This window comes from Myiozetetes cayanensis, unplaced genomic scaffold (assembly GCF_022539395.1).
Source record: "Myiozetetes cayanensis isolate MyiCay16 unplaced genomic scaffold, myiCay2020 scf14, whole genome shotgun sequence".
Classification (NCBI taxonomy): domain Eukaryota; kingdom Metazoa; phylum Chordata; class Aves; order Passeriformes; family Tyrannidae; genus Myiozetetes; species Myiozetetes cayanensis.
In genome coordinates, this window is record NW_026087048.1 from 17,350,130 (window position 1) to 17,367,596 (window position 17,467).

Below are 17,467 nucleotides of genomic sequence, written 5' to 3' on the forward strand. Positions count from 1 at the left end.
GGTGTCTGGGCTGTGGTAACACTCAGGGAACTCCCAGGCAGGGCCCAGCCACAGCTGCAGGACTCTGCTAATTGGGACTGTCTGTCTGGCTGTCTGGCCACCATTTGGCAGACACAGCAGCTCTGACAGAGCAATAAATGTGGCCCAATGCACCTCCAGGCACCCTTCATGGGGTCTGTCACATCAAAGTGGCATGAAAGGAGACGAGGTGATGCAAGACACACGGGGGTCAGCTCTGGAGACTCTCTGATCACCCTCAGGGTAGTTACTGCTAAGGGGAATTGGTGTCCCTCCCTGCTTACATAACCTCTTGTTCAAACTCTCCTTCTATGAACAAACAATTCCTCCCATCTGAAATGAAGATGTCTCAGTCCTGCTCGTCCAAGGCAGTTCTGTTGCTGGGAAGTCTCTCTCCAGGCAGCCCTGCCCATTTCTAAGGAGTGCAAAGACAAGCCACAGACATGATAAAAAGACCAAAAAAAAAAAAAATATGTGCACACAGGAAAGAAAACTGGTCTTTGTGCTTTGGCAGCACTGGAGGAACTCCTGTCCTCTTACTCACCTGCCTCCAGGTCAAGACAACCAGGAGGAAGCTGAAGTGCAAGTGGTCTGGAGAGGTGCAGTCAAGCACAGGCCCAAGTCCTTGAGGAAGAAATGCTGTTCAGGAGCAGCTCCCACAGCCTGTCTGTTTCAGGGAGCACTGTATCCCTACAGCAGCAGGACAAGTGAGACAAACAACTTGCCACCAGGGCTTCTTACCACTGTCAGAAGTGTGAGTGCACTGAACGTGAGCACATCTGGCACAGTTCTCCTCTGCCTGGAACTCCACAGCATGTTGGTGTTTGTGCTGACACCCCTCAGCAGGAAGAAAACATTCCTTTCCGATGGAAATGGACCACGTGGTGTTGGCGAAGCACAAAGGAACGAGCAGTTTTCACTCCACCAGCAGAGCAGAGTCCTCCAACAGCAGCACTTCCAGTGAGCACAGAGCTGATGTCAGGATCAAGTGTTCCACACTGGGCCTTGTGGAAGGAAAGTTCCTCCCAGAGAAGGCAGGGCCCTGCAGCTGAGGCTGCCATGGACACCAGGACTTGCAGAGTGGAGGGAGCAGGTGGAGCTGGTGGAGGCAGAAATGACCTCCAAGGAGCAGAGGAAAGATTATATTTTCCTCCTGGTACTTCTGTGCCAGAGCACTGGAGCCATCTGACCCCACCTGCCTTTAGTGATCTTGGCTGGGGTGTCTTAAATAAATAAACCAACTGAGCTCACAGGGAAGGGCAATGGCTTGGGAAGGAGGTGGGGATCAGGAATAAGAGCAAACCAGCAAATGGCTACATGCAAAATAGGCAAACTAAGCACATAAGCCTGCTGGATTTATAGATGAGATATTGGCACATACCAGGAACATTTCAAGCCAAATGTATGACAGCATTCCTTACACCCCTCCCTCCCATTGCCATATCCCAGCTTAATGTAAAGCCTTTTGGCTTCCAAGGGCTTAGAGCTACGTTTTAGTGTTCAAACAGGTCAACAATTGCAATCAGATGTTGACTCCGGGCAATGCGCAAACACGATGATCTGTTAATGTGCAGCAACACTTGGACGGGGTTCCAGCAGTTCTGCTGCTGTCAACAGTTGTGTGTGATGGCAGCAGGGCCTGGTGTCTCCTAAGGAAAACCTCGGAAAGCCAGGCAGCTGATCCACGTAGTGCCACGACAAAGACGGCAGTGTGAGATCAGTAAATGAGCTCCGTTACTGGAGGGAGCAAAAACCGCGCTGCTGGAAGTCATTTGGGGAGGAGGACTCTCCCACCAGCTGGGCTTTGGTTTGTTATAAAAGCACGGAATGGTTTAGGTTGGAAAAGATCAGCGAGTCCAACCCTTAACCCAGCACTGCCAAGTCCACCACTCAACCATATTCCTGAGCCTTTAGGGCTCCTTTAGGAAGATGCTGCTCCCATCTCCAAGAAGTGTCCTTTTAACAAGGGTTGAGCTGGACTAGGACACAAACAGTGGCATCTTTGGGATGAGAGAGGATCCTCCAGGTGTACCCTTGTGCCAAAAACATCATTACCATGCTGGGGGGGAGTTACACGGCACAAAGATTCTGCCTCGGGCCTACAACAAAGACACCCAAAGCACTCAGCACTGGAGTAATTCCATTTATTTCACACAGGGAAGTGTTCAGCCAGGTTGTGTAGAGACCTTCCCAAGGCATGGGATAGCTCCAGTATCAATGCCCACATGCTCAGCAGTGTTCATTAGCAGGTGGGGCCTGGGGAGCTCTTCCCCAACAATCACAAAGGCGCCGCACACGCGGAAAAAAAACCACCTTTCCCAAAGGCACCTCCGGAATGTCCCACTCCCCAGGCACAAACTCCAGCTCAGGCACACCCAGGGGTATCCCAAACAGAGCCTGGCCTGCTTTTTCCAGACAGGAATTTTCTACTCTTGTGTCACTGAGCACAGACCTTGCAAGGCATCATTCAGGTGTGAACATCCCGTGCTTTATTTTGCAACCCGACCAGGACAAGACCCATTATTTCCTGATTTATCAGCACACACTGGGAACTCTGAGATGCCAGGATTTTACTGCCTTTTACACTGTCCTTTTACACTGACCACAGCTACTGAAAAACTGGCTTAGATTTAACCAAATCCCAGTCTCAGTCCAGTATTAGACAGATGCACAATGTACTTACTTACAGCTTCACTCCTCTCTCTTCATTTTCATGCTGTTTGGTTTGCTTTGCATTTTTGTTTCAAGTTCAGAAACCTTATTAAAGTTGTCATGGAAAAAATAAATTTATTACTCAACATCCTCAATTTGTTCAAAATGAAATGATCCTCTTTCCTATTTTTTTTTTGTTTGCTTTCATTTACAACTGGTTCCATTCAGTTTGACTGTTTTTATCTTTTCTATTTATAACCAGCACCAAGAAGAAAATTACCATGGATACAGTACATATGCAAATTAGCTAATGGAAAAATATATACATTTCACTCTGTAATGAGAAAACTTAAATGATATTATTGCCATGGAGAATATATCCCTGTATTATAATAAAATATCAAGCAATAATCGACTGCTAAGATTCTTTTCCACCAACAAAAAATAGCACCATACATGAGATAGTGAGAATCTACACTCAATAACACAATTGTGCAACTAGAAATGTACAGTACTTTAGTAACAGTACAGAGTATTGTTTACAATATGGAAATACCACCACTGTAATCAAAAGAGCATCAGTCTCTTACCAACAACTAAAAAAAAGTATTGTCATAGATACACTGACACAAACAGCTTTTCTTTTCACCAGAATGTGGTAACTGAGGGCAGAGTAGAGCTGTGAATTCGCAGTAAAGCTCCTATAAAATGATACACAACAGAAGTGCAGGAGTATTGGAGAGAATTAAATTTGTTATTGCTATTTTTCTGGCTATTAGAAGATGGGAAGGTTGTCACCATCTGAAGTAAGAGAATGGAATAACACGGAGCTGTGTTGCGCCACCAGTTTTTAATTAATGTTGGGTTTTGATTCTAAAGCATAAAAGGTTGATGCATGCTAATCTGTGAGAGCAAGGGAGGTGGTTTTTTCAGTGCTCAGACAGTCGAAAAAATTCCTTGTAAATTCATGTTTCCTTAGGTAAGACCCAGAACTCGGACCCAAATGTCCTTTGGGTCCAGAACCCAGGAGAGCGGGACAGGCCACAGGTTCTAACTAGCTTTGTATCCTGCTCTGGACAGTGGCCAGAAGTGAATTATTACTGAAAAACAGAAGAACTAAAATCCTTCCTTCTCCTATGCACCTCTCCAGGAGCCCACCTTTGCCTAGAGAGGGTGACAGAGCAGCACCAGAAGGAAAATGTTCCCTGCTGTTGAAAAGCACCTTTGATTCCCAGCAATGATAAAATGCACGTGTTACTGTGCCAAGAAAATGGAGAAACTCGATGGCAAATCCTTCCCCAGCCCAGCCTGAGCGTTCCTAACGCCACAAATGTTCAGCAAGGGGGTGGCATTTCAGTGGGCTGGGCCACTTCGTGGGCAAATGTTGCCCCTTAAGAGAAAAACAGCAAACTCCCAGCTGAGTGAGGGGTGTAAGGGAACCCAGAGGTGGCTGTGGGGGCAGGGAGGCAGCAGGGACAATCCCAGTGTCACTGCAGGCAAAGGGGAAAATACTGCTGTGAATTAGCAATATAAACCAGGTCCTCCAAGCTCTGATCTCTTGGAACTTTCTCCTGAGCAGTTCTTCTACCTGTTCATTTGCACCACTGAACAGCACCCTGGTATTGCCTAAATCTTCCCTGTCACCCCTGCCTGCAACGTTTTCCACTGATTACTCTCTGAGTAGCGTGTTTGGGTGACAGGGTGGGATTAGCAGAAAAAAAGAGGTCTGATCCTGATTATAAGTTGCCAAAAAGACACCCAGTACAACAAAACCCAAGCTGGAATCATTTCCCTGACAGAGAAAATCATCTGAGGCATCGGAAAGCAGATTTGTTTAAGACAGACACTTGAGAAAAAAGGGTGTGCAAAGGTGCCTTTGGCATCAGGCCAGCCCTGCTGTGCACACACTCCATTGGCACTAATGAGCAGAAATGCAAATGTGAAGCCCACACAGTGTTAGTCTGTGCTGAACATTATCCTCCTCCTGTGCTTGAAAAATTTAGCCCTTAGTAAAATGCTAATGGGTTATTGCAGTGAGGTCCTGGATGTGGAAAGGATTGCCACAAGGAGGGAAAAGTTGATTTAAAGATATGCTTGGTACTAAGAGTCTTTATCCCTCTTTGCACTGAAAAAAAGAGACAACAGCAACAAAGACAACCTGGGGCCAGGTGGGAGCTGCAATCCAGGGGCCAGGGGAGTAGCTGGGCTCGGTTCTGTGCTCAGACCCCAGGAGTAAAACAGTCCCAGGCAGTTCTAGAGCGAGCACAAAGCTGCAATTATCCAGAGGGCTCTGTTCCTGGCAGGAGGAGGGAGCTGAAACTTGACCATGGCCCCACTGGCCTTGGGCCCCAGCACGGGAAATGATACTCGTTGGAGCAAGGTGTGATAGGGAGACACTGATCTGTGTGTGACAACAGAGGGGACAGCCCCTGACCTGGGCAGAGCTCCTGTTTCAAGCCTCACATCACAGAGAGGAGTTTGGTTTAAAGTGCAGAGACATGGAGGGGGGTATCGTGTGTGCAGCACCTGCCGAGCGCTCCGACAGCACCGATCCGATAGCACCAAACCTGACAGCACCACAGCAGGGGCACAGGGAGCACCCAAAGAACCCAGGAGACTCCCAGCCCTTACTGAAAACAGTGGGAGTCTGAGCTTTAGGGCTTCCACAAGCTCCAGGTTACACTCTGAATGTCTTGTATCCCTGACTACTTTCGACTCAAAAGGCTACAAAACCTCAGCTGTGCTCAAGAGCCGAGGGACAGGAGACACCTGCTGTGCTCCCCACTACGTCCTTTTCACAAAGGTTGTTCCAAATCCAGTTTCTGTTCCAACTTTATCCAGTTTCACGGTCCTCATAAAAACCAACAGTCTCATTATCTGATTGACTGCTAAAAACTGGAGAGAGATTAGGCCAAGCAATCCCTCACTGAGCTCTACTGCACGGAATGATTTCTGGCTTCTCCCATCTCATGTAAATGGTTCTTGTTTAAAAAACCCACTATCTACGGCTGTTAAAAAGCTTCCACTTCATTAAGCCCAGAGAAAAATTAGGCTTCATTAAAGAAACTCTATTATTCTGGAGGAAAGAGAGAGAGGATTGTTTTTTAAAATTAGAAAGAAAAGCAGTCCCTATTAGTGGCTCTAAAAATACGACTTGGAACGTTGGATATAATTATACTAAGTTTTCTGTAGGATTTTCAGAGATGTCCATCCTCTGCTATCAGTTTTAAAAAGCTTTTACAGCAAATCCTCTCTTTAAATTAAGCCTTTCATTCATGCACGTCCCTCCAAGCCCACCCTACAGTGGGATAACTGCTGGGAGTCGAAAACATCAGATGAAAGCCAAGATTAAAAGATTAAGTAATGTCTCTACCTTTGCTGAATTACTTTGCCAGAGGCCTTCCTCCATGGAGGTACCACAACCTTATCCAAAGTGATCGCTTTGCAACTCTTGTCCTTTCCTTTAATGGTAGCAAGCCATCCAGTGGCTGGTGATTTAATATATTAAAAGTAAAAAGCATTAATGAAAAACGTAAGGATGTCAAAAACACTCTAAAACGATTGGCTCCTTGAGATGACCCTTTCTGGTTGTTGTTTTTCAGGTGGATGAGCGGATGACTTTGGTATTATCCAGTCTGCAGGGTTGGTTTCAAGTCTCACTGGGTTCGCTTTGGGATCCACCGCACGTTGTAGCAACTCGTGAAGTTCCAGTACTCAGACCTACCAGTCCGTGATTTACACACCACCAGCTGGAATACTCCAGGAAGCAGCACAGGTTCATTAACTCTTCTGCTGCATCTTGTTTGCATAAAAGTCTCTGCAGGTCTGGCAGCAGCGCTGGTACCACCGCATGTCCTGGCACAGGTTCTTCTCCCGGATCACCCTGCAGTACACTGTCCACTGGTCCCCCGTGCACTTGTAGGTGAGAGCAGCTTTGGGGGAGAGAACAGAGCACAAACTACCACATTAGGCAGGGGACAGCATGGCAGGTGTGATCCAAACCCCTGTCCCTGAGGGAAGAGGGGGCCACCCTCGCTGGCAGCACCGCGGAGTGGACGATGTTCTTGCTACTGAAGCATCTTGGAAGTGCTTCCTTCTTTCCTTGGACATGCAAACCTCCTCAGGTTGCTCCTGCTTTGTCTCAGGGACAAACAGGCCAGGATGAACAAAATGACTAAAGCATCAGCCCAGATTTAAGCCCAGGAACTCCTCACAGTCAATGGGAAAGAACACCTGAGACAGACCTGATGAATCTGAGGTGAGACTTTCTATAATAGAAAATGAGCCACAAACAAGGCTAGGACTAATATTTTAGAGGTCCAAGGTCCCTCAGAAGTTGTGAAGTAAGACAGGAAGGATGTGGGGGCAGTGACATGGCTCAGATGCTTGAGAGACAGGTAAACCCCTTTTCAGTGAGACACAGATGTAAGAAACACATGAGGTGACCCCCACATTTAAATCCTTCTGCAAATGTTACCCAGGATGAAAACCACTGTTGAGTGGGGACAAGGCAGTCATGGGTTTTGTAGACTACTGAAATTTTTTTCTGTGTAATTTTTTTTTTTTTGGTGATGTTTCCATTGCAGAAAACAGAAAATTCTGTTTAAAGATAATCCAATTAGAATTGTTTATAAGCAAGAAGAGCAAAGCACTCAATGGTATATCTTTCTGTTAATATCAAATATCACTGTTTCTGGCCCTGGTGATTCCAAGCCTGGTTTAGAAACAAAAGCATCCCAAATTACTTGCAGATTATTTTCAGCAGGGACTCGAGCCTCCTCAGTCTTCTAAACATGTGAGCGTTTTATTGCTTTGTCCTAAAACGTGAATTAGGATGGATTTCTTGTCTCATCAGTGTATCAAGGGCTTACTTCTCAAATGAAATGTTTTCCTTCCACTATGTTCTTAGTGCTAAAATATCTGGGAAGTGCTCTCACATGTTCTTTACCAAGAGGGGTTAGAAGCCCCCTCAGTGTGACTGACTTTGCAAGAATCAAAGTTCCCCCTTTTTTTTTTTTTTTGTTTAAACATCTGGTAAACTTTTGGGAAACAAATTTCAGTTCAGAAGCTTGAAGTCCATTCTTAGTTTGAGTGTTATTTAACACTGGGCAGTGCTGTTAGAAAATGGTTCTCTATTATTTAGCAGCTCTGTGTTTTGGGTGTGTTAGAGGCTTCTTAGCCTACGAGACCCACTCAGCTGTGAGGGAGGAGGTTGTTCTTTCTGGTAAGTTCTCAGAGCATTGTTTACAACCCACACTCTTGCACCAAAATATGATGGGAGGCACTGATGTGGCTGTGTCAGTGCAGCTGATTCATTAATTCAGCTTCACCTTACTGGTGATAATGCGTGAAATGTAAAGAAACCAACTTGGTTCTTGGAGCTGTGGCTGAACACACAGGGATGAAGTTTGGAAAGAAAGTGTATTTATATTTTTATCCCCTTATAAACTGAGTAAATATGATGTGGAAAATCATGGGGTTCCCACAAATTTGTATTAACAGAGACCTTAACAAGACCTTTTTTAAATCCAGTGTTAAGGTGTTTCAGGAAACAGATGGCTTATCACCATATTCCCACCTCAGCCAGGGGCACAGGGGATGCAGGAAGGGTGAGGAGAAGGACAGAGACAGAAAATCACAGGAAGAGGCTTGATTTGCCTCCCTGGGCAAATCAATTCATCAAACCCCATTCACGTGGCAGCAGATGAAAGGGAAAAAACCCAAACACTGATGCTCTACTTTTCAAGGTCATGCAGTTCCCTTGGGGCACTGATGAACAAATGATCACACTTTGCACTCACTGCAGCACAAGGCGAGTGTGGAGGTGTTTGTGATGGAGAAAGGTACACCTGTCAGCTGCCTCACCTCTGTGATCAACCAATCAATCAATCAATCACCCACCATTTGTGTGCTCCTGTTGCTCTCTCCAGTGCTCTCTCCCCAGTGCTGAGCGCTTGGGCAAAGCCTAAGGCAGGGATTTGCCAGGACATACCCACACTGGAGCTTTAGTCTGTCTGGGGGTGCCCTCTCCTAATTTCTGGGCAATCTCTGAAGCCCCACTGTCACCACCCCGGGCTTTGCCCGGCCCTTCCCAGGCGGCACCTTCACCCTCCCGCCCCAGGACCCCGACTCACCGAGCCTGGGCGAGGTGATGGTGTTGACGTTGATCCTCTCGTTGCAGACCTCCTGGTGGCACTGCCTGTAGGCTGCTGGCTTGGCCAGCACGGGGCACTCGCTGCCGTGGCGCCCCGTGACCTTGTGCATGCACTGCACCACCCGCGACTGCAGCCCCTTCCCGCACGTGGAGGAGCACTGGGGGAGAGAGGACAGAGAAGCCACTGCCACAGCTGAGCGTGCAGCAGAACAGCAGCTCACTGTGGTGCTGGGAACTCAACAGCAGGGTCAACCCTGTCAGCCAGGGACCTTCACACGGCTGCTGTGCTTGTCCAGGATGGTTCTGCACCTTCGGGGGAGCTCTGAGCAGAGGAACTCTGCTGGCACGGGGAAGGAAGTTGTTGTCTTTCTGTCTGGACTTGCCTTGAGTCTGTCTACTCTGACTGTCCCTGTGGATGCCCAGGATTCAAGCAGGCAGAAATGCAATTCCCTGCACTGGCCATGAAGAGGCAAAGCTGGAAAATGTGCACTGCTTAATTATGGACCGGCAGCTTCCACCTCCCTCTCCAGGAGGGACAGAGTGGTACTGGATGCCTTGGTTTAAAATTCCTCTCCAAGACTTGGATGGTCCAACAAGGTTTCCTCCACAGACACGATGACCATGGCCAGGCACTGCTCTAAGATAAATCCCAGGATTGCAGCAGAGGCTGGCAGCTCCTCTGAGAAGCTCTGCCTCAGACAGGAGAGAACACATCAGGTATTCCAGCATTCCCTCCCACCCATCCCTGCTAACTGTCTGGCACTTGTCTGTCCTCCTGGGAGCGATTGCAAACTTTACCCAGGAGTTCTGGCTGCCATCAGCCAGGAGGCCCAGGTTGTTTATGTGCTCTCTTTGTTGTCCTACAATGGGAGTCCCTCCCTCTTCCTCTGGCCCAGTCATTTGTGATTTACAATGTCCTACTTGCACGCTGCTCAGTTTTAATAAAGCAAACACAGGGAGCACAGGGAGGTGCACCAGCTGGAGTCAATAAAAGAACCTCGTATTTAACATAAAGAAACAATGGGTTGCAGGACTTGGGTAAGATTCCTGTTTCTGCTAAAGCCACACGCAAGCAAATGATGGGGGAGAGGAGGAGGTGAGGGAACACTCAGGAGGTATCAATAGGATGATGTAAAAAAGATGATATTTTTTCTGTCCTCTGCTGTTCCTGACCAAAGCCAGGACACTGGAGCTTTCTCCCTGGTAAACACCATCACCTCAGAGTGGTAATTCTCAAAAGGAGAATGCCAAACATTGAAGAGGCTCAGAAGATGAGCAGCACTGAGGTTGGACTGAGGTCCAAGTACAAAGGATGTGTGTGCAGTGTGGATGTTGTAAGACTGGCACCCAAGGGTAACACACAAGGATGTGTGTAGGCCTCTTCTGCCATCCATGAGGTGAGTACAGCAAAGATGTGGTCATTTTGTTCTGCAGGTACCACAAGAAACCCCTACTGCTTCTCAAAGACCACCTGACACAGCAGTAAAACTTTGCTCTTCATCTGATTATCTCCTTTAGTCACTCACATCAATGACAGTTTATTAAACACATTTCTTATATTTGGTGAACTCACCAAGTTTGTATTTGCCCATCTCTTAATCTTCCCCCGTGCTCCACTGCTTTTCACTCCTATTTTTTCTCCCAGTGCCTTTCTCTAGGACTGAATTTCTCCATTTGGAACAACCTCTGGCTCAGACCCCTCGTGGACTTTGCCACTGAGTCATCCTGGGGTGCAGCTTTACCTCCCTGTTTCCAGCTATGTAGCCCTCTCCAGGACCTGGAATGTTTGAATTCTGAAGGCAGTTGTTGTGCTATATTAAAATTCTACATGTATTTTGGAACCTAATTTTTTGAAAAAATAAATAATTCTGGGGTTTTTCTGTTTACAATCTTCTTTCAATTTAGGGTCAACTAGTTTATGACAGGTACTTCTACACTTAAATTTTCAGATGTTGGATTTAGTCACTGTCTATTAATACCTCAACAGTAGTTATGGATTTAGGATTATGCTGAATGAACCCTTCCCCTTCCATTCCCTAGAATGAGCTATTCCAAAAAGCAATTGTTAAAGTCCCTTATTGAACTCCCCCCTTCATAACTTGAGCTTCTGCAGTGAGATCTGGGCATTCCCTTAGTTTTGGGTGTCCCTCTGCTCTTCCCCAGCACTTTGTGCCCTCAGTGACTTCCACCAGCCTGGAATCCACCCACTGGATTTGAAGTGAACCGTTTTTATCCTGAGAAATGCAACTTTTAGGCCCTTCCACATCACTGGCCAAATGCAACCTCTAATCCTCAGGATTTCAACGGCACTTTTAGCTTTCCCAGTGCTTCCCTAATCCTAATCCTCCCCAAACTCCCTGCAAGGGGAGCGAGTTGGACATCCCTTTTACAAACAGAAGAGCTGTTATCACACAGGCAGAAAACACCCCAGGCCAGGGGGTTCCTTCACATGATTGGAACACGGTGAGTCTGAAACCTCTGCCTTGGAAGCGCTCCCTGTGCTTACAAATGCTCTTAACAGAGGGTGACAGGGCGGGGTAAGAAGGAAAAAAAGGGAAGAAACCAGCATTTTTCTCATCAGGTGAATCAGGTGTTCAGATACCAACGTCCAAACACTCACCTGCCTTTGTCTGTGTTCCTGGCTCTGCATTTGGTAACCAGCAAGGAAGGCAGGCAGTGAAACCTTTTTCCACACACGCTGCCAACTCCAGTCCTCAGACAAATAACAGCAGAGCTTTTGCCCCAAAGCAGTTTTATTCCTTCTCCTGGGAGACTGGGATCATCACCTGTGCTATGCAATTCGTTTTTCACAGCCAGGAAGACAGATTTTAACATCTTTCTTGAACTCTTTAGGGCTTGGCAGCTAAAGGAAGGGTGGACATCTGGCTTATTTTAAGATGAAATTTTCAACTCTCTACTTGGATAGTCTCTTTCCTAGGAATTTCAGTAGGAAGTAGGAATAGATACAGAATACATACAAAGGGGGAATTGTTACTGCTGCACTATGAAAAGAGGAGATCATTAAAAGAGGCATAAAAATCAAACTCCAACTGAACAGCAAATTCCCATAAATACCTTCCCTCCTCCTCTGGACAGCTACAGGCTCTCTGTTCCCAAATGTTTATGGGGCAAGTAAGCAAATCCACAGAACAATTTTTGGGGCTGGATTCACTAAGGAAAACCCACCAGCAAGTTGCCTCCTCTGGGAAGCTGGGACTTGGACAAGGGGTTGAGCAGAGATGCTGGTGACAAAAAGAAAAGTGGATTTTCCCTTCCTCCAGGTACTGACAGAGATCCCTGTCAGGAAAATGGCACGTGCAGAATTCATGGAGTTTAACCATAATGCCCTAAACTGACAATACAGCCATTGTAAAGTGGAAATCCACCCCCATGCAAAGATCAAAGTATTGCTCAGCACTGTAAAATAGAGAGGGTTAATGAACAATTACCAAAAATGGACCTAACGAGAGCCCCCAGTTCAAACACTGCCTGAGAAGGCAAAAGGAAGACAAAAAGGCCTCAATTCACATTCTTTGGCAGTAACATGCAAACCAGTGGGGATATCCAGAAGGAAATAAACTCACAAATTGTCAAGGCAGCAGCTGCATTCATCAGCTCAAAGAAGATTTACTCACTGCAAAACTCCAACCTGAAGAGCGAGCTCTGGTTTTTTGACTGGAATGCTATTTCCACCTTAGGATACTGATCTGAAAGCTTGCACCCTACCAAAGGTGCTGACAGATGTCTAATTGCTTTGAAAGCAAACGCCTCAGGAGAATATCAGGTATTAAAACAGAATGAATTTACAGCAAGCGCTGAGATCTGTCAGGGCCTTCATCAACTCCTGATCTACAAAAGACAGACAGAGAGGGGAGAAAGAACGGATGAAGCCAGGGCAGAGCTCAGGAACACATGAGAGAGACCAGGCCAAAGAACCCCTGTGTTGTCAGAGGGGACAGAAAAGGTACAGATTTTCCACCCCAGAGGACAGGCCATGATCCTCTCAGGACAGCCCATGATCCCTTCAGGACAGGCTGTGATCCCCTCAGGACAGGCCATGATCCCTCAGGACAGGCTGTGATCCCTTCAGGACAGGCTGTGATCCCTCAGGACAGGCTGTGATCCCTTCAGGACAGGCTGTGATCCCTTCAGGACAGGCTGTGATCCCTCAGGACAGGCTGTGATCCCTCAGGACAGGCTGTGATCCCTCAGGACAGGCTGTGATCCCTTCAGGACTGAGTGGGATCATGGAGGGGCTGCTGGCGAGGCAGGGATACACTCAGACCACACATCACCTCTAAAATGTCACTTTTCTAACCTCTAAGGGACAGATGTTACCCTTTTTTTATAAGACACTTGCTTTTTCCAGCAGAAGGGCACAGCACTCCTTCAGCCAACCCTGATTTAGAAGGCTGGTTTCTTGGAGGCAGACACAGTTCAAGATGACAGTCACAGCTAAGCTGCAGGCAAGATGTATTTTTCCTTGAAATTCATCACTCTGCAGCCATCTGACGTTCAAAGATACTGGTTTGTCCCCAGTTTGCTGCAAGCTGCTGAAGCCAAGGACAACAGCGTGGCCAAAGCTCCAATACTGAGTGATCCAGTCACGCTTTACTGACTTCAGAGTTCAACTATTTCGAGGTGTTAGGGCAGGGGAGAGTGTTTTTTTCCCTCAGGGGGCTTATTTCTTGCCTCTGTGAAAGTCAGAAAGAAAGCAAGACAAGTTCCTATCGATAACATTCTGACCCAGCATCTGAGATGAATGACAAAAGGTCCTGTAATTGCTCCATTTCCCGAGATCTTAACGATATACATAAGTGTGTTTTGAAAGCCAGTGCTCCACACACCTTCACATCAGGCTTTTTATGAGTATCACTAATTCAAACTCCACAGTTCCAGCTGAAAAGCAGTGTGCAACACGCTTCCATAAACACCAGGTCAACTTTCACCACGGCATCATGCTAAAGAAAGAAATATCTGCCTTCTCACTGATAAGATCTAATCAGCCTGAAGCAAACTGTAAGCTGTTTTTCAAGCTTCCTTGTTATTTTCTTTTTTTTTTTTTCCTCTTTTTCTTTTTTGTTCTCCTTTTTGAACCCTAGATCTGTAAAAGAACATATCTGGTCTTGCTTACAGCAAGCTTTCATTTGGAAACTTTTGTGAAATGACTGATTTGTTTAATTTAGCCATGGAACAAAAAAAAAGCATACCCTTCTGACTCAGTATGGGAAGAAACAATAAATGATGGCAGCAAATGCTCGTGGCTGATGTGACAGCGTCTTAGCAGGAAAAGGGAGAAGCAATTTTTGCAAACTGCCTACAGGGGTGCTTTCAAACTGCTCGACCCCGAGACCTGAGCAGCACACCCAGCTTGTCTCAGTGCACAGTTCAGGCTGACTCTGCCATTCTGAAAAGTTGCTTTGTGTACAGAGAGTTCAGAGGGCTGAACACATGAATATTCTGGGCAGTGACAGTGCCCCCAGGTACCTGTGCAGTGGAGCCCAGGTGGATGCTGAGGAGGAAATGTCATTTAATCCAGCTTAGAACTCAGGTAGAATTTACTTCTCATAGGGTTTCAAACTGGATTTCAAGAGCAGGATCAAGCAGAGCTGGGAAATGATGCAGTACTGCCCACGGGGTACCACATTCTAGCATGTCACCTACATGTGCAGGTACAAAGTGGAAATACTCCAGAGCTTATTCCACCTGAAAAACTCCAAGTGTAAAAGGTGAAATGAAGCTCATTTTAAGTAACCCAGACAGGAATGGACAGCCATGTAACCCTGGGATCACAGAACTCAGGCCAGGCTGGATGTTCACAATTCCCCATCCCACAGCAGCGAGTGCAAGGCTTTCAGGGGCTACCTGAGCTCTACTCCCACCCTGAGTCCTGCCCAGATGCCAGCCTGGAAGAGAATCTTGGGAGCTGAAGCCCCACTGAATGCATCATTAGTTATTATTAGTTATCCATCAGTTAATGATCAATGCTACCTCAATGCAATTTATTAAAAGAAGTAATTAAAGCAAGGACTCCTTCAGGATTATTTAACTCCAGCAAGAGGCTGCTCATCTCTGCCATCTCAGTCCTGCCTGAGCATTCTCCAGACGTGGAGCTACTCAGCTTTGACACGTTGCTAATTAACACTGCATTTCATCTCTCTGCACAGCCAATCAAGGGACCACCAGCAGACTGATATTAATTGCCCCTTAAAGGTGTTCTGGGAGACTGTCACCTTAATGCCTCAATAGTCATTACAAATCTCAGAAGGCTACTGGAAAGGCTGCAAAATTGCAGCAGTCCCTGCTAATAATATATATGGTGTGCTGTAAGGACTCGAGGGGAAAATCCTCTCCACATAAGTACTACAAACTTTAAATGCTGAATTTAAAATGCTCACATGTTTTAAAAACATGATCCCAGACACTGTAACATCTCAAAAGTAACTCGGAGAAAATGAATGCCAATACATTTGAACAGGCTTGTCTTTCACTCTTTCTTCTCTTTCACATTAAAAGGAAAGCATAAAATAGTCATGAAGGAATTTCATTTCCAATCCACTGATCTTGGTGTGGAGGCTTTAACTCTCCATCAAAAAAATGCACTTAATGGACCAGGCTTTAAAATAAAAATATATATAAAAAAAAGGGAAGTTTACTCTTCCAATTAATAGGATCACTGGAGGCTGCACTGGAATATGAGACAGTAACACCAAGGCAGAACGTGCTCCACTTCAAACAAAACACTGATTGATCTGGTCTTTTTATAGTACAATCTCCTTTACTGAGGAACCTTCAGAATAATTTGTGCTATGGATGTCCCCAGCAGAGGTGAGCTGTGCAATTTGCTGTGCAATCAAGGAGCAGTCAGTGGCTCCTGGAGCCAGCAGTGCCCAGGGGAATGGCATGGCCAGCACTGCAGTTGGCATCTCTTCCCTATCCATGCCTGGCTTTCCAGCTAGAGCTGCACTGACCGGGGCTGGCTGTTAGAGCAGGCCTAGACCAAGCTCAACCTTGTTCTGGTGCCATAATGCAACATTTACCCCTCTGAGCACAGCTGGAGACATCCCACAGACGTGGGGACAGAGAATCAAAGAGCAAAAGGGGTGGGATTCACCTCACTGATGAATTGTGCAAATTAAAGTGCTTGGCTGATACAACCAACTCTGGGCCAGAGGAACAAACCACAGGGAGCCACAATTCAGAGCAGCCCATGGACTCAGATTCAGATGCTCTGGCTCCTGGTCATGTCTAGGAGCACAGAAGAAGAGGATTTGAATCCTAGAGCTTGCTGGGTCCTCTCCTGTCACATCCAGCTCCACCACCTTCTGGAGAACACCTGGTGTGCACCAGTGAGGCTGGAGACAACCTCCCAGTGCTGCTGAATGCACACAGATCATGAGGCTGTTTGCTGAGGCAAAGTGGCAGGGAAGGGTTTGTCAGCTCTGCTGTGCCACTGCAGTTTGAAGCCACCATCCCTCCTGCAGAGTTTTCTCTCGATTCAACAAGAAAAATTATTTTCTCCAAGGTAGAAGATGAGCTCAGTTATGACCTTAACGAAGAATTAACAAGTTGTCCATAGTTTATCATAAACAGATGTTGGGTCAAGCCATGAATTTGTAATGAATGTTAGAACAAAGGGCAGTTTTGCTTCTATATTTGTAACAGCTTTGAATACACCTCACAAACCACAGCTGTCCTTGATTTACTCTTCTTATCATGTAATGGGAATTAATCATTAAAAGCGAGGCATATAGAGGATTTTGTTGATGTTCCCAATCATTTGGAACTTGGAAAATATGCCTTCCTGGCACTGGAAGATTGTAGAGTACTTTTGGAAAGAAACCAAACCCCAACCCCAACATGTTTTCTGGTGCACTGCAAGGCTGAGGGTTTATCTCTCAGAGAATAAGACCTACTGAAATCCTGCCAGAACAATTAATTTGCAATTACAAATCCTTGTTACCACCCACTGTGATGAATGACTGCTGATCTCCTGTATGAAACACCTCAATGTCTGGCACAAAGCCAGCACTTTTCTTATAGGAAATTTGGTTGTGTTTTTTTTTTTCCCTCTCCCTATTGTTAATATTCTCCTGGGATGAAAACCCATAGGCTCAGCAAAATACTGTAAAGGAATTGGCAGCTACTGATGCTCAGGGAGGGCAGGTGGCTATAGGTGGTTTTTCAGATGTGCTTTATCACTGCTGACATTATTTGGCAACAAGAACATTGTTTAATGTAACGCTTTGCCAAGCTGATCCTCACTAGTGCTGTCCGGTTTCTGGAGCGTACAACCTTCCTGAATCCAGTGAAAAGTTGTGCCAGGGGGTTCTAAAAGATGCAAAGTGATAGAAAAAAAGATTTCTCCTCTACTTTCTCTCCCAGCTGAAGCCCAGCTTGAGGTGTCACACATTTATTGTCACCTCAGAGCGCGGATCTGGGATGGTTCCTATCCAAGACCCGCAGATTTTGCACAGTCCATCAGGTCAGATCCTGCTCTGCACGGCACTGGCACAAGCCTGCATGAACTGAAGTGCCTGAATTAATCTGGATTTACACTAATGTAGGACAGACTGATATCTGACCCACTGTGCTGAGTGAGATCCTTGGCTTGTGGCCAGTGGGTTGCAGAGAAGAATGAAG

General features: G+C 46.3%; 1 protein-coding gene across 1 annotated transcript in view; it reads right to left on the minus strand.

Annotated features, from left to right (window-relative positions):
* Positions 1–1,881: 1,881 nt before the first annotated feature.
* ADAMTS17 (ADAM metallopeptidase with thrombospondin type 1 motif 17) overlaps positions 1,882–17,467 on the minus strand; it is a 157,601-nt gene continuing 142,015 nt past the window's right edge. The window contains exons 24-25 of the mRNA XM_050309744.1: positions 8,805–8,982; positions 1,882–6,602 (exon numbers count right to left, since the gene is read on the minus strand). Of these exons, the coding sequence (XP_050165701.1) occupies positions 6,451–6,602; positions 8,805–8,982 (330 nt within the window). The 3' untranslated portion in view covers positions 1,882–6,450. The remainder of the gene's footprint in view (positions 6,603–8,804; positions 8,983–17,467) is intronic.